At 41.5% G+C, this 18,229-nt stretch overlaps 1 protein-coding gene across 1 annotated transcript in view; it reads right to left on the bottom strand.

The window, feature by feature from the left end:
- XKR4 (XK related 4) overlaps window positions 1-18,082 on the bottom strand; it is a 309,890-nt gene extending 291,808 nt beyond the window's left edge. The window contains exon 1 of the mRNA XM_040261231.1: window positions 17,247-18,082. Coding sequence (XP_040117165.1) covers window positions 17,247-18,040 — 794 coding nt within the window. The 5' untranslated portion in view covers window positions 18,041-18,082. The remainder of the gene's footprint in view (window positions 1-17,246) is intronic.
- Between the last annotated feature and the right edge of the window lie 147 nt (window positions 18,083-18,229).

Here is an 18,229-nt window from a genome sequence, read left to right as displayed (position 1 = left end):
CAAGTTGGTGATGCCATCCACCATCTCATTCTCTGTTGTCCCCTTCTCCTGCCTTCAATCTTTCCCAGCATTAGGGTCTTTTCTAATGAGTCAGCTCTTCCCATCAGGTGGCCAAAGTATTGGAGCTTCAGCTTCAGCATCAGTCCTTCAAATGAATATTCAGGACTGATTTCCTTTAGGATTGACTGGTTTGATCTCCTTGCTGTCCAAGGGACTCTCAACAGTCTTCTCCAACACCACAGTTGGAAAGCACTAAATATTTGGTGTTCAGCCTTCTTTATGGTCCTACTCTCACACCCATACTGGAAAAACCATAGCTTTGACTAGACAGACCTTTGTTGGCAAAGTAATGTCTCTGCTTTTTAATATGCTGTCTAGGTTGGTCATAGCTTTTCTTCTAAGGAGCAAATGTCTTTTAATTTCGTGACTGCAGTCACCATCTGCAGTGATTTTGGAGCCCAAGAAACTAAAGTGAAAAGCAAAGGAGAAAAGGAAAGATATATCCATCTGAATGCAGAGTTCCAAAGAATAGCAAGGAGAGTTAAGAAAGGCTTCCTAAGTGATCAATGCAAAGAAATAGAGGAAAACAATAGAATGGGAAAGACTAGAGATCTCTTCAGGAAAATTAAAGACACCAAGGGAACATTTCATGCATAGATGGGTACAATAAAGGACAGAAAGAGTATGGACCTAACAGAAGCAGAAGATATTAAGAAAAGGTGCCAAGCATAAATAGAAGAACTATACAAAAAAGATCTTAATGACTCAGATAACCACAATGGTGTGATCACTCACCTAGAGCCAGACATCCTGGAGTGTGAAGTCAAGTGGGCCTTAGGAAGCATCACTACGAACAAAGCTAGTGGAAGTGATGGAATTCCAGCTGAGCCATTTCAGATCCTAAGATGATGCTGTGAAACTGCTGCACTAAATTTGGAAAACTCAGCAGTGGCCACAGGACTGGAAAAAGTCAGTTTATTCCAATCTCAAAGGAAGGCAATACCAAAGAATGTTAAAACTACCACATAATTGCACTCATCTCACACGCTAGCAAAGTATTGCTCAAAATTCCCCAAGCCATGCTTCAACAGTATATGAACTGTGAACTTCCAGATGTTGAAGCTGGATTTAGAAAAGGCAGAGGTACTAGAGATCAAATTGCCAACATTCATTTGATCATAGAAAAAGCAAGAGAATTCTAGAAAAACATCTACTTCTGCTTCATTGACTACGTTAAAGCCTTTGACTGTGTGAATCATAACAAACTGTGGAAAATTCTCAAAGAGAGGGGAATACCAGACCACTTTACCTGCCTCCTGAGAAATCTGTGTGCAGGTCAAGAAGCAGCAGTTAAAACTGGACATGGAACAATGGACTGGTTCCAAACTGGGAAAGGAGTACGTCAAGGCTGTATATTGTCACCCTGCTTATTTAACTTCTATGCAGAGTACATCATGCAAAATGCTGGACTGGATGAAGCACAAGCTGGAATCAAGATTGCCGGGAGAAATATCATTAACTCCAGATATGCAGATGACACCACCCTTATGACAGAAAGCTAAGAGGAACTAGAGTCTCTTGATGAAAGTGAAAGAGGAGAGTTAAAACCTGGCTTAAAACTCAACATCCAAAATCTAAGATCATGGCATCTGGTCCCATCACTTCATGGCACATAGATGAGGAAACAATGGAAACAGTGACAGACTTTATTTTCTTGATTAGGAGTATATGTGGGGGAAAATCATGGGGAAAATAAATATAGCATAGATATGCATCTATACACTTATATATAGATGTAGGAAAAACCCTGAGGCTGGGAAAGTCTGAGAGCAAGAGGAGAAGGGGGAAGCAGAGGATGATATGGTTAGATGGCATCACTGACACAATGGACATGAGTTTTAGCAAACTCTGGGAGATATGAGAGGAGCCCGGCGGGTTGCAGTCCATGGGGTTGCAAAGAGTCAGACATGAGTTAGCAACTAAACAACAATAGATATGCATGCTTCTTAGAACATACTACTTGGGATTAAAGAAGAAAAAAGTCAGAACCTACTTCATGTCATGAATATTAGAAATATACTTGAAAATTTGTCTCTGTGGAAAAACTATGCTTTCCAAAGATGCCATTGAACTAAAAAGAAACATGACATTATGTATTTTTAGTGGAATGTCACCAAATAATACAAATAATAGCAAGCAGATTGCAGTTGGCAAGCCCTTCCAAAGCAAGTCATATCCACTTGGGTGGAGGGGCATATTTTGAGAATTTTTTTGACACTTAGAAATGAATATTTGGAATTGCTTTTTCAAAGACTAGCTGTGTCTGATTCTGAAAATTTTGAACTGTGTGCATTTGAGAGTGAATTTTTGAGCACTTGCATATGCCAGAGTTGGTCCTCTGAGACAGATCTTAGGAGCTGATTTTGAAATTATGTCACACAGATGTAAATCTTGCTGGTCTCAGAGAGAGATTTGACTGACAGCAGGGCTTGCCTTGTGCGGTTGTAGTTGAATTCATAATTTATGAACATATGTGGGGTAGAATGCTGGCATATGCAAAGCATGACTACATGCACAATGAGGATAAAAATACAGGTTAATTACATACTATTCACATGGGACTGGAGCCTGCTTAGTATTCTTTAGTGTCACTCATTTCCCAATGGAAACAACATGCATCTTACCAGCAGGTATCAAATGAAAGTGACCTGTCTTGGATAAAACAGGTGCTCAGTCTCTGTGTTTGAAGTTTGGTGTGAAATACCAATTCTAGGAGTAGTTAATCAAAAACCCAGCCCATGTTAGTAAAACATGCATATTGTTCCCCATGTGGACATTTAATAAGGTGTAAAAAGCATTGAGATGCTCCATTTAGATAACAGATTTCACAGAATTATAAAGCTGGGAGGGATTTTGGAAATGACCTGATGTAATCCCCAACCCACTGCTTCGTAGCTGAGGAGTTCTCAGTCAAGTCAAGATTCAAATCTGACCTCAGAGGAAAATCCCACCATTGATTAATTCCCACTGGTGTCACAATACAGTTGAGTTCACTGCAGTTTTCAGCATAGTTGCCAGTCTGAAAGGTCAGGAAATGCTTCTCCAAGTGATTCTCTTGGATTGATCTTGTAAGACACGGAGGGACAAGCATTCAGAAGCCGAAGTTGAGAACATGAGCACAGCCACTTGCTGCTGGGGAACCGTGTGACCTCGGGGAAATCCCCTGCTTTTCTGAACCTTAGTGGGTTCATATTCACATGGGAATGATCATAATTCCTACCTTGAGAAGCTGATGAGAAGACTCGGTGGTAAATAGGCATAGATGTGCTCGGCAAGATGTTGAGTTGGCCAAAGAGTTCGTTCAAGTTTTCCCATATGATGTCATGAAAAACCCGAATGAATTTTCTGGGCAATCTAACTACAATGGCACTTACAAAGATTTAGTCCTTATTGTCATCATCAAATAGTATTTATTAAAATATCAAAGAAGAACAGCAAGTTGCTGGGCTTTAAACAAGACAGGAAGAAAGGAAAAGTATGGGGCTGAACCCACTTTAGGGGCTTTATCTCCTAAAGAGCCAGTTTTTACCAGCAGGCAATCTTATTTGCAAAACCCATTAAGTCAACCTGCCTCAGCGGTAAAATAGTCACTGTCCTTTCCCTGGCTGTTGTTGCTATTCAGTCACTAAGTCATGTCTGACTCTTTGTGACCCCACGGATTGCAGCCTGCCAGGCTCCTCTATCCTCCTCTATCTCCCAGAGTTTGCTCAAACTCATGTCCAACCACCTCATCCTCTTTTCCCCCTTCTCCTCCTGCCCTCACTCTTTCCCAGCATCAGGGTCTTTTCCAATGACTCAGATCTTTGCATCAGGTAGTAACTTCTGTAAATTCTAATAATTTTCCTGGTAACTTCTAGCAAAATCTCATCTTCATATTTTGGATTTATTATCTTCTCACTCTGCAAGAATGAGCTCTAGCATCATCTACAGCAGCTCTGTCCAATAGAAACACAATGTAGGTCATGCCTGTAATTTTCTTGTGGTCACATTTAAAAACTTAAAAAGGCAACAAGTGAAGTTAACTTTAGCAATATATTTTATTTAACCCAACATATCCAAAATGTTATCAGTTCAACATGTAATCCATATGAAGGTTTTTAATGAGACAGTTATCATCCTTTTTTTTTTCCACACTAGGTGCTCAAAACTCCCTGGATATTTGACACTGACAGTATACCTCTATTGGGAATAACTACGTTTTGACGGTCATGTGTAGGTAATAGTAGGTAATGGCTACTATATTGGAAAGACATGCAGGTCTAGAGCCTGGCAAGGTGACCATACCTACTAATACAGCAGACTGAGAGAAGTTAACTTAGTAACTCTCCAAGGAAACACTTAAGAGCACTGAACGAAACAATCCTGGCATTAGAGAGGGTGAGGGAACCCTGGCAACAGAAATGACAGCCTAGCAACACCAGCTGTTGTTCAAAAGGGAAATCAGAAAACCATTACTTGGAAAAGAAGACTTTCTGCGAAGGTCATCGTTTGCTATTTTGTTTAAAGGGAAATGAGGAAACTGATCACACATCTACACAAACATACATTTTATAAGGTGCCATTCTCATTGCTTATCCCACAACACAGGTATTGACAATATTTTGTCATATTGTTGATGCTATAGTGCTCATTTAGGAAGACAAACAGTAAGGCAGGAAATCAGGCTGACCATCATCACATTTCTTCCCATGGTGTAGCCTGCCTGTGGGCCTCATGGGTCGTAGTGAGCTTGGTCCTCAGAAGCCTTTCCCCATCATTTTCTGAATATAATATACCCTGATAACTCCTGGCTAGGACCTGGTCTTGCCTGGCTGGGTTCCCGATTCATCTCCTTTATCCCTCCCTTGGTTCCTCTCTCCTGTGTGGATGCAGAGCCTCCATCAGACTAAAAGCTGCTGAGAGATGCCCAGAACTTGACCTCCCAATCCACCACCCCTGATACCCACTGATGGGATGTCCTTCAGTTTTATACTTTGAAGCCCAGCTGTTATGGTTAGTTTGTGTGATGACCTTGTCCTCAGAGTCTCACCTCCCTTTTCTATTACAAGTATGTTTCTGGTCCTTAGATTCCCAGGTTCCTAATATGTTCCCTGTTCTAAAGACCTGCCCAGGCCTTGGCCCTCTGTGAGCTCACTTCTGGCTGACTTCTGACCTGTGTAATAATCCAGGACTCAGGTCAAAGTTGCTCAGACTGCAGGCCCTGCTGGTGCTCTCAGTCTCAAGTTGATCCCATAAACCTAAACATATCACACCTGGAGCTTTTGCCTTCTTGGCTCCTAGAACAAACTCATTTAAAGGAAGCTTGGCCTGGCTGGTAAAGCTTTGCTGTGATATTGTATATTGGGTCAGTGAAATTTTCCCACTCCTATAATCCAAGGATTAAAAATTCATCCTCTGATTATGGAATGAAATTCTCCATCTTCATTCATTTCTCTTGTAGCTATATTTTCCTTCTTGTAACTAATCAATGCATATTTTACTGAAAACATCCCCCTACTTCTATTAGCAGATCAGAGAAAAGGATGAATAAGTTTCCAGAGAATTTGAAGGTACTTCCTTAATAAAAACTTCAAGTTTCCTCCCTCATTCATTTTATTCCAATCTTATTTTATTTATTCAGTTTTTATTGAAACAGTTTCTTTACAATGCTATGTTAGTTTTGGTATACAGCAAAATAATTCAGTTATATGTATAAATACATTTATGGTTTATTACAGGACATTTAATGTAGTTCCCTGTGCTATACAGGAGGATCTTGTTTATCTTTTTTTTCTGAAGTCTTTATTGAATTTGTTACAATATTGCTTCTGTTTTGTTTCCATTTTTGACTGTAGGGCATGTGGCATCTTAGGTTCCTGTCCAAGGATTGAACCCACACCCTCTGCCTTGGAAAGTGAAGTGTTAACCACCAGACTGCCAGGGAAGTCCCTGTTTATTTTTTTATATATAGTAGTTTGCATCTTTAATGCCAATATTTTTTATATAGTTTGCATCTTTAACGCCAAATCCCTAATTTATGCCTTTACGCTTTCCCCTTTGGTAATTCTGTTTTCTATGTCTGTGAGTCTGTTTCTGTTTTGTAAGTTAGTTTATTCATTTCATATTTTAGATTCAACATATAAATGATATAGATAGGTATTAGCCTGTGTGTGCTCAGCAGCTCAGTATTATCTGACTCCTTGGGACCCCGTGGACTTTAGCCTGCCAGGCGCGTTTGTCCATGGAAATTCTCAGGCAGGAACACTGGAGTGGGGTGCTGTTTCCTTCTCCAAAGACCTCCCCAGCCCAGGGATCGAACCCGTGTCTCTTGCACCTCCTGCTCTGGCAGGCAGATTCTTTACCACTGCGCCACCTGCGAGGCCCAGATATCAGCATATCCTTAAGTAATCGTAATGATTTACTTTTCAGATGTAGGAACACAACTAACATTTAGGCTTTCATTGGGATGGTGTTATATCCCTTAGAACTCAAAATTTTCAAACCCAGTGATCACCAATCAAATCAGGAAAATCCCATAGGATATCCGTGACTGTCATTCTTAATAGTAGAATATCCCCTGGAAATCTGAAACCCGGTGGGATATCCTTCCTAATTCATGTGATAATAATAGACCCAAGTACGAAAACTCATTTTGGAGAGTCTTTGAGAATTGACCTACATTTAAAAAAGTGATTGTTTTTAATTTCACTTTAGTAAAACAGTAAAGTAATGAGCTGAAGACTCTATCAAGAGGAAAGAAGCCTTTCCAAATCCTTTCCCTTGCTTTCATAAAGGACCATTTCTTCCGTGTTACTGTTACATTGATGCAGTGATTATACCATGAGCTAGTGATGGAAGTGATGAGGGACCGTTTTGTTACTGTTACTGCCACAGTGGCTGCCTTTGTGTTGAGTATTGACTCTCTGCTACTGAAAAAAGACCAGGAAAGTAGAGAATTCAGTTCAAAACTGATATCTTTATTCATAATCATTATCTAGGCAGCAGAAAGAAAAATCAGCCTGCTATTTACACGGATGAAATCTCTGAGGCTAGGGGTTCAGAAAGGTGACTTTATCCTTCTTAAATAATGTACTTGATGGGAAGTCAAATCAAAGTCATCTCAAGGCTTTTTAGACTCATATTCACTGTAGATCCCACTTTTTCTATATATGCCTGATTTTGATTGACTAATCCTCACCCACCCACACACTGCCCACTGCTCTGTTTGTGTAGAAAGATTCCCCTGACATGAAAACAGGTCATGTACATATATTAAGCAAAAGAAGTAGAACTGATTCAGTCTACTTATGAATCATAAAAAGGAGAAAACAGTTTGACATACTTCAGACAATTTTTAAATAGATGCTTAAGAAAAAATTTTTCATGTAAAAATCTGAAATGTTGCCACGAGGTTGAAAATTGCACAGTGTCACAACAGATCTGTAGGATCCTAAAGATCCAGATGATCACCAGCTGGGAAAGGTTAAAGGGTGGATCTCTGCTTTGAGCAGAATGTAATACAGGCCTGTTTTTCATCAGCTGCGGGCCTGGATACCGTCTCTTTGTATAAAGTTTAATTCAATTTCCAGCATATTAAATCAGTGACAGTGTAACCCGGGACAAGCTTTTAATTTAAAAGCAAATCTAGTTCTGACAACAGCCTTCTCGTTGATATAATGGATAGTTCTTTCTAAGCCTGTGAAGCACTGTTCCTGTTTGCTAATCGTAGCCCTCCAGCTGTGTGAACCTCACCATGCGAAACACAGAAGGAATTCTGGCTTCCCAAGTCTATATGACACATCTCTTAGAATCGGTGATATGGAACACTTTGAACATCAGCTTCAAATACTTAGATAACGGGCTTTAATGAAAATGGTTCAATTTCATTGGAAAAATTGGAAATGACACAAAATAAGTTGCATTATACAATTAAGCTTAAGATTCTCTATGTGCTAAGTAATACCAGTTCCTGGGTTTCAGATGTGAATATTGTCAACTGTGGAAAGCCCCTTGCAGAGCCCCTTTGACCCACTTATACAACACCCTAGTGATGACCTGAGAACACATGTTCTGATGCATATACTCTGAGGTTGGATAAGCCAAAAAGAATTTATGATAAGAGGGTGTGTGCTCAGTCATGTCTGACTCTTTGAGACCCCACGGACTGTAGCACACTAGGCTCCTCTGTCCATGGGATTTTTCTGGCAAGAACACTGGAGTGGGTTGTCATTTCCTCCTCCAGGGGATCTTCCTGACCCTGGGATCGAACCTGCTTCTCTTGCATCTCCTACATTGGCAGGTGGATTCTTTACAGTAGCATCATCTGGGAAGCCCATAATAAGAGCAGGATCTATATTTCGAAAGAACATAAAGGTTAATTTTTAAAGATTTTTGTTTAATATCTTCAAAAAGTAGACTTCCACATATGGACCTGGAGACTTCCAAACACTGTTTTTGAGGCTCAGTGTATGTTTAATGGAACTTTGATGAAAATGTGAGCCATACTGTACTTTCTTGTGCTGCAGGAGTGGGGAGTCAAGGGGGACAGCAAAAATACAGATTCTCAATAGGCTTCCCATACTTTTTCTACATTTGCTTTTTTTTTTGTCCTCCTTCTCTACTTTTCAAGGATGGGGTTTAAAAAAAATAATGCACATTTAAGTTACTTAAAGTGACAAGAGTTTTAATCAAGAACCTTATATATTATTTTTATTGTAATATAATTGTTTTATAATGCTGTGTTAATTTCTGCTGTACAGCAAAGTGAATCAGCAATATGTGTATGTATATGCCTTCCCTCAGGAGCCTCCCTCCCACCTCCTCCCCACCCATATTATTTTTGACCAATCATATCATACAGGTAGAAAACTAAGACCCAGAAGGAGGAAACCAAACGAAGATGTAAACTAGTGGGGCCATCAGCAGGTGCTGTCACATGTAACCCAGGACAGTAAGTGACCACCTCGGGTCTGAGCTACCGAGTGGCCCCATCATCTCTTCTGACTGCCCATTTAGTCCGATTCCCCAAAGGCAGCTTGCCCTTCTAAATAAGATCCATCACTGATATTCTAACTATGCTCTCTCCCTTCATCTTCATCTTAGGGTTAGGAAAGATCTAATGGTGCCTTCAGACCACCTCTTGCCTCTAGGGGATTCCCGGACTGATTCATTTCCATTTTAACCCAACTTTTCTTCCCCTTGCGATCAGTAATCATGTGAGTTCTGTACATATATTGGACATGGAAGCAACGTTTCATGGCTATAAGAATTATGGTGATGATGGTGGTAGAGGCTGTAATAGTAGAAGCTACAGTCTTTCTTGGAGTAGACAAACAGGGGCACCAAAAATACCAAACATCATTCTGTATAAAGCATATCCTCAGAAGGTCAAGTGTAGGTAAGAATTAAGTGAAAAATGTCCATCCCAAAGCATCCCCACTCTGACTTTTCTATCAGAAAGAACAGGACAGTGAAGATGGGCTTCTGACTGCATCTTTATCAGAGGATAGCCAGCATTTTGTCAAATTCAACCCCACTTCCCTAGCACTGGTAATCTACAAAAGAGCCGGGCAATTTGTTACATTGCACCTTTTCTGATTCACTGTAGCATTAGAAACCCAGAAGCAAGAAGGCAGGAAGTGCAGCTACACTCTTACAAAGAAGAAATAAAAACCCCTCCGCTTCATTCACAGATGAGCAAATATTCTCTGGACGTGTATTCCTATACAAGTCCCACAGTGACTAGAGTAACTGTATGATTCTCCTTCCTGACCAGCCATGCTAACTGGAAGAAAGTCACGTGGTATGGTGGTCAGAATTACACATGCCATTCAAGAGAACGTTTCCTATTGAGAATTATTGAATGCTTTTCCCCTTGAAATTTATCAACATATTTCAATTGTTTTACAAGATTATACCTATAAGCACTTTCTCACGACTAGTACCACAATGCACCTTATATTTGATGGTGCATTAGAGTAATAAATCCAATTCTAATTCATATCTTGCTTCTGTCAGCTTAGAATGTGTTCAAATTCTAAGACAAGTCAAAGAAATGTGCTCACCAGTTAGCCCGTGGTTCCATAGAAAGGGAAATCATTCTATTTATCTGTTACTCAGTGACTGGTGCTATTTAAACTCATAGGTACACTGTTCCATTCAAACTAAAAAATATAGAACATATTTAATAGAAGTCATGTATTTGGGTATTTGAACATTAAGGAATTTTTTGGTAAGTGACTGAAGAAAGACCTTCAAAGTTACTGACCCAAGAATTGTGGACACTGTTCAAAAATGATAGCACCCATTTGTATAGATATTACTTTCAACTGTTCTGTGAAAATAGACTGCAATTTCATGGGGTGTAATAAGTATAACATTTTTTTACCCTTGTAAGTATATAGCTCAAGTGAATGGAAAAATTGCAAGTTTTTCACTTATTACAAAGATATTTATATCTGTGTAGTCTTTTATTTTTTTGTATCTCTCCCACCTCAGTATTGAATTCTAGCCCAGGATCTGTGCCGAGCTCCATGACCTAAAGAGGGAAACATTCAAAATTCTGTCTCAATTTCTACATTGAAATTACAAAATAAAAGTAAAATGAAAGTATTACCTCAAAGATGAATCTGAGGATTACATAAAAAAGAAAACATGGAAACTCTCTGAAAATTGAAGTGTTCTACAAATATAATGAACAATGTTCTATGGGTTTCAATAAGGTGAAGCCTACCGTATCTTAAGGAAAAATCTCTTCAAAATGTAACATAGAACAAACTTTTGCCAAGAACTTACTTTAGTATAAATAAAGTTAATTTCAGCCAAGCCGTTTTTCTGAAAAAAACAACTCTTACATAAAAATTACAACTCTCACTCCAATTAATCCACACTGAATCCTTTAAAATCAATGAAGTTTTATGAATGAGAGGGATACGATCCAGTTACAGAGGAATTGATGACATATCCTCTGAACATTTCAACTGTTTGCCCCTCCTTGAATAAAACAAGGTTTGAACACTTTTCAACAGTCTTCACCCTTATAATCCTTCAATGGTTTCTCAATGCCTTCAGAATAAAAACTAAATTTATTTCATTGTCTAGCCCATCTTCACCTCCAGCTACTATCTCACAATTACTCTCTGTTCAAAACACACTTAACCTGCCGTGTTATTTCTTGCCTCTCTGCGCTTTCACAGAATTATATCCAAGACTCCACAGCCAACACCCTACTTTATTCAGATAGTCAGAGTCTTACTTGAACCACTAAGGTGGATTGAGCTTCCTGTTTCTATCACAGTGCTTATTTTCCTGTATTGAAATTGTCTATTTACTATTCCATCTTCCTCAGTCAGACAGTAGATTGTTTGAAAGAAGATGTGTATTTTATTCATTTTGGGGAGATAAGTAACTAGCATAGTGCCTTGCATACAGCAAGTACTCAACACAGATTAAGAGATAAATTAATATGCAGTAGACAGAACACAGACATAAGGGAAATGACGATTCCATTAACTCAGGAAAGGGCACCAATTTTGCATGACCTACATCAGAATTCAGAACTAACTCAGAATCAATAAAGTACTTTTTCAATAGTTGAAGCTGTACCCAATATGCTACTTTCTTACCCATTCCTTATCTCTAGAACTTTTCATCATTGACAAAGCACTTTGTGCTTATTCACAGACATTATGCCTTTTAATCATGAATGCCACTTCAAGATCATGTTTCTCAGCTGGGTTTTAGTGCAACATCCTCAGCATGTCCAAGTGGTGTGGGAAGAGAAACACTGAGCAGATGCTCTGTGCTCCAGCCTCTATTCTGCCATTGAACCACTGTGTGTTATTAGGGAAATACCCCAACTTATCTAAACTTAGCTCTCTCTTGAACTTTGCCAACCTTGTGTGTGTGTGTGTGTGTGTGTGTGTGTGTGTGTGTGTGAGTGTGTGTGTGTGCGTGTGTGTGCACGTGTAAGCATGCTCAGTCACCAAGTTGTGTTCAACTCTTTGCAACCCCATGGATTGTAGCCCGCCAGGCTCCTCTGTCCCTGGGATTCTCCAGGCAAGAATACTGGAGTATGCGGCCATTTCCTTCTTCAGGGGATCTTTCTGACCCAGGGATAGAACAACCTGTGTCTCCTGCATTGGCAAGCAGATTCTTTACCACTAAGCCTCTTGGGAAGCCCTTGCCAACCTTAGTGAAGATAGACAGTCATTTTTAAACACTATTGTCCTTGTTATCCAAATTGGCATTTGGAGGTAGCTAACTGAACCAGTAAGTGAACAGACTTTAGGGTAAGACAGAGCTGGTTTTGACTCCAGGATACATCACATAATAGCTCTGTCATCTTGTGCCAGCTAGTTAATCTCTCTGAGCCAGTTTTCTCCAATATATATAGAGGTACCAGTGATTGACTTTATTTTTCTGGGCTCCAAAATCACTGCAGATGGTGATTGCAGCAATGAAATTAAAAGATGCTTACTCCTTGGAAGGAAAGTTATGACCAACCTAGACAGCATATTCGGAGAAGGCAATGGCACCCCACTCCAGTACTCTTGCTTGGAAAATCCCATGGACAGAGGAGCCTGGTGGGCTACAGTCCATGGGGTCGCTAAGAGTCAGACACGACTGAGCTACTTCACTTTCACTTTTCACTTTCCTGCATTGGAGAAGGACATGGCAACCCACTCCAGTGTTCTTGCCTGGAGAGTCCCAAGGATGGGGGAGGCTGGTGGGCTGCCATCTCTGGGGTCACAGAGAGTCGGACATGACTGAAGCGACGTAGCAGCAGCAGCAGCAGACAGCATATTAAAGAGCAGAGACATTACTTTGCCAACAAAGGTCCGTCTAGTCAAGGCTATGGTTTTTCCAATGGTCACATATGGATGTGAGAGTTGGACTGTGAAGAAAGCTGAGCACAGAAGAATTGATGCTTTTGAACTGTGGTGTTGGAGAAGACTCTTGAGAGTCCCTTGGACTGCAGGGAGATCCAACCAGTCCATCCTAAAGGAGATCATTCCTGAGTGTTCACTGGAAGGACTGATGGTGAAGCCGAAACTCCAATACTTTGGCCACCTGATGCGAAGAGCTGACTCACTGGAAAAGACCCTGATGCTGGGAAAGATTGAGGGCAGGAGGAGAAGGGGACGAGAGAGGATGAGATGGTTGGATGGCATCATCGACTCGATGGACATGGGTTTGGGTGGACTCTGGGAGTTGGTGATGGACAGGGAGGCCTGGTGTGCTGCGGTTCATGGGGTCACAAAGAGTCAGACATGACTGAGCAACTGAACTGAACTGAACTGAATGATTAGACAAGATGAGTACAAAAATTTTTGTACATTTAAAAAGAAAAAAGTACCGTGTAAAACTCTTGTTAATACGATTCTTGTTTGGTTCGAACAATGTTTCGCAGAGAGCTCTGTACGCCACATGATTACAAGGATTTAATAGATGTGCCTTTTAAAAGTTACTGACAGTTTCACAACAGCTTAGTAAGTAAAGGCTCAGAGAAGTCCTACTGTGAAGAGATATGCTTAACTCTGTTTAACCCATGCACTTGAGCACGGAACACATGCTAACACCTGGTGGATCAAGCATGAGAAACCCAAGAAGGCTGTCCTTCCACCAGGTGACTCTCATGAAAAGATATTCAGAAACAAAACCCAAAATGGTAAAAATATTCCCCATTCTACCATCCACTGAGTTTTCATTTGGAACATGCCTATTTGCTAGAAGACAATGAAATATGTACGTAGCTACACATATACATGTGTAGGAGAAATTCAGGTCAAAATTTAAGAGTAAGTCATAAACTAAAGGAGGAAGACTTCTCGATATAACTGATCACAGGTCTCATGAGGACTAAAAGGTGTTCTGATTGGGTATTTCTGATTCCCACAGGTTGAGCTACATGCTTAGTAACTTCTGGGATCATATGACATGAACACAAGAGAAAAGTACTTCCTCATTCATTCACCAGCACAGTCCTTTAAAGTCACAACTGCTCTCTTCACATGGTAGCAAAAATTCACTTCATTATTTCAATGGTTCTTTCCCAGTATCAACTCCTGTGACTTTAAAAGCTGCCATTAATTTCTCATTAGCAAACTTTAATTAAAATGAATATGTATCATTGCTTTCAGCAGTTGCATTTGTAATAAATGTATGAGTACATGCAAATCTTGTCCAAAATGTTTCAAATAGCTATTTCTGAACAAGCAAACACTTTGATGGTTTTTCAAAGGATATTGTCTACAGAGAGCTTTTAGAATCTGGCCCTTACCTAAAATAACTTGAATTCCATGCAAATACAATGGACAGTTACCAACCTAGCTAAAATCTATTTTATTGATCTTAGAAAGTAGCATGTTTAAAATAGGAGTAATGACCTCTTAGCTTTGAACCATTCACACCGTTGTGTTTCTGCAACTTTTGTGTAAAATGCACTGAAAAGAAAAGCCAGAAAGAGCATAGAGATGCTCCTAATTTAAGGAACCATGGGAATTAAAGATAATTGTCTAATACAACAACCTGAGCTGAACGGCATTTCAGCAGTTTATTATCAAAGATGCACCCACACCCTCAAGTTCTATGCAAATATTCTACACCCAGAAAAGTTGAAATAATTCAGAATGTGTCTGAGTGTTAAATTCCATGAACTCTCTGACTCCATTTTAATTTCCTACTTTAAGCTAAATTTTGTGGGTTTTTTTTTTTTTTGCTTTGTTTTTAACATTATCAGGAGAAAATGAGGTTGAGTCTGAAATGATGCTTCCACCAAGTTAGCCCACCATCCTCCATAACCAGAATCCAAGAACAGATAAGATTAGACAACTCACATATAAATTATTAAATGATTATTCTGAATAAGTAGACAAACATGTAAAAACATTTCCAGTATTACTTCCTCCCAAATGACCCCGTGTTCGCAGAATAAACTTCTGAGCCTTTATAGAAAACATTGTAGAAATGCATAGTAAAAATGAACCCTATGTGCCCACAGTTTCTCCAAGGGTTGGGGTGGTTAATGCATTTGTCTTACAGCTGGGGATTCTCCTTCTGACCCACTCCCCATAGCTTTGCTGTATGGCCAGTTGACCCAGTAGCTATGGTCTCACTGAGATGTGTCTAGGAAGCCCTTTTCTTTTCCTAGTTATTTCTCACTTTCTGCATTTTATGTTCTGAGATATTAAACATCATTTTCAACTGGGAAAATGTTTGGTCTAGAAGGTCCAGTAAAAACAATTAGAATTTGATACTCAATTTTTCATAAAGTATCAATTGGTAAGATACATGGATAGTTCTTCAGTTAATGGAACTGAGAAGTGTTTCCCTTCTTTACATAAATCTAGAAATTTTAAAGGTAAAAGAGAGTGATTTTCAAATCCTGCATGAAATTTGCAGAAGTTAACAAATGGAATGTTAAGCTTCATTTACCACATTATCAGATTAAAACTGCTAATCATATGAATCCCAGCCACTAAACAATTTCAGTAATTAAATCAAGCATTTGAGTTCTTCATCAAAATTGAAGGCACCAAGCTGTCTTTGCAGTAGTCAACCATGGGAAATAACAGCTACCACAAGTGACTTTTTAAAAAGTCCTTTAAATCCAAAGTATGAAGGTTTCCAAAATCAATTTGTCTGACTGCAAAGCATATAGCACTTTTCCAGGTAGTATCTGCTTGGAAAAAAAAAAGTTTCTCAGTTTGAAAGGTCACTATCTATGCAATGCTTACCCTGCTTTACAAAGCAATGGTCCTGGAAAAGGCTGAAAAATTATCACACATGCTCTTCTCAATAAAAACACTATACAGTTCACCATAAAGAAAGGGATATTTTTAGTTCTGTTCCACAAATTCTCTGAGTTGTTTCCACACAGGATAACTTAGCATAGTTAATGACTTGCAGTTTTTTTTTAATCACAAAAATAACTACAAATGAAATCGTAAAGGACACTAGCATAGCAGACTGTAGCCCCATACCAGTGTACTTGTGAGGAAGTTTCCTCATTTTACTTATACTTACTAAGCTGTTTAATTAAAAAAAGTGGGGGGGCACCCAAAAGCAAAACTCTAGGATGTTAGCATTTAAATTGTTCAACACCAAGAATTTTTGTAGCTGTAAAATATCACTTCAAAAAGCCATCAAAAACACACAAATTTCAGAGAAACGTGTTCTGAGCAGATTGCTTAATTATATTCCTAAATCCAGGCAGTGACATCTCCAATGATGATTCCCTCTGCCCAAAGGAACCATATTCCAATTTGTACTCCAGTTTGTAAGTGGAAAGGGTATCCATGTAAAGAGTTGGCATATCAGATGACAAGCAGAAAAACAAGTCAGTGAAGATGCCAAGTGTGATCAAAGTTTATAAGGTGCGCCACCCTTTTCCAAGGGTTCTTAGTTCTCCAAGAAATCAGATATGGGGATGTTGCAAGATAATCAGGAAGTGTACCATTAGAGTAAGTCTCAGTCCAATCCCAGGGACAGGGAAGACTGGTGGGCTGCTGTCTCTGGGGTCGCACAGAGTCAGACATGACTGAAGCGACTTAGGAGCAGCAGCAGCAGTCCAATAAAGTGTACTCGCTCCTATGTGGAGATGGTTACAAATACAGATATAGATATAGACAGTCTCCAAAAGAGACAAGTGTGTCCCTACTCTGTTCTCAACGTGAAGCACTTCTCTAGAGGTTATCATTAAAATGTGGCTACTTTTGAACAGCAACAACTCCCATCTAACTAGAAACAGCAGATTCTTCTCAGGGAACAAAAGAAGCCATCCAAATTGCAACATACATCTCAAACCCAACATAATTAAAGAGGATTTTTTTTTTTTAGAAGATGTAGTCGGAATCCTCTCCTCCTCGCTGAAACAGTATGAAATAGTATCTCTAAAAATGCGTGAGGGGTGATGAGAGAGGGTGGTAGTGTACAAAGAGAAGCTAGTGAAGCAGAGGGAAGACGGAAGGGATGGGGTGCTCAAAGCCACTTAGTTGCCCTTCCCTTGCTTCTCACTTCTCTCCACCCTAGGTTCTGATTGTAAATTTTAAAATGCAAAACCCAGTTTTAAAAACAAACAAAACACCCCAGCAAGAGTGTGACTAGGGTTACCACCAAGGCAACCCTAAACGGGTCTCGTCAAAAGCAAAGCGGTGGGCATGTAGTAGCGGCAGCCAGTCCCCGTCCCCCCACCCCTGGTACGGTACCTCCAGAACTGCCCAAGCTGCAAGATGTGGGTGAGTGACTGCAGGAGCCAGATGCAGAAGGAACAGGACGCAGACCTGGGTTTGCCGCCGGCCCGGGCGGCCCCGCTGCTGTTGCTGCCGCTGTTGGTGGCAGCGACGTGGCCCTTGCCGGCGCTGGACGCTTGCCTCTGCGGCGTGGAGGGGCGAGCCTCTCCTTCCGCGGCCGCGGCCCCGCCGCCTACCGCGGTCTTGCCCTCGGCCCCGGGCTGCGCGCAGCCGGCGGCGGCCGCGGCGCTGTCCTCGGTGCTGAAATCGTGCACGAACCAGCGGAAGCTGAACACCTGCACCGAGAGCGAGCCGAGCACCACGAAGAAGAGCGTGAGCCCGAACCACCAGCGCTGGCCGCGCAAGTAGTAGTCCACGGCGAGCCAGATGTCCGTGCCCACGTCCGCGAAGTACACGGCCACGGCCGCCAGGATCCAGAGGCAGTCCCACAGCGAGTAGCGCCGCTGCTCCGGGCCCAGGCGCAGGCACAGCGCCGCCGAGCCCGGCCCGGAGCCGCCGCCCGGGCCGCCCGAGCCCCCGGAGCCGCCGCCCGAGCCGCTGCTCCCGGCGCAGCAGCAGCAGCAGCAGCACCGCGAGCCGTCCGGGCAGCAGGCGCCCCCGGCCGCCTCCTCGTCCTCGGCCCCCGACCCCGACGGCAGGCCGGGCGCCAGTCCCTGCACCGAGCCCGAGTGGTCCGAGTTCTGCAGCGGGGTGAACGCCACGTCGCTGCCCTTCTTCATCTTCAGCCTCCCGTCTGACTTAGCGGCCATGATGCCTCCAGCGCGGAGGAGCGCCCTCCTTTATGTGGCACCTTTCCGCGCTGTCTCCTCCTCCCGCCACCTCCTCGCCGCGCCCCGGCTTCCCTCCCGGCGCGCGGCTCCCCTCCTCCTGCCCCTGCGCCGGCTCGCCCGCCGGGCTGGGCGCTGGGCCGGGCTAGCGGCGCGCCCGGAGCCGGCAGG

The sequence above is a fragment of the Oryx dammah genome, unplaced genomic scaffold, assembly GCF_014754425.2.
Source record: "Oryx dammah isolate SB20612 unplaced genomic scaffold, SCBI_Odam_1.1 HiC_scaffold_19, whole genome shotgun sequence".
Classification (NCBI taxonomy): Eukaryota; Metazoa; Chordata; class Mammalia; order Artiodactyla; family Bovidae; genus Oryx; species Oryx dammah.
Note: the sequence above shows the minus strand (reverse complement) of the source record. Positions and strands in the feature narration are given on the sequence as shown.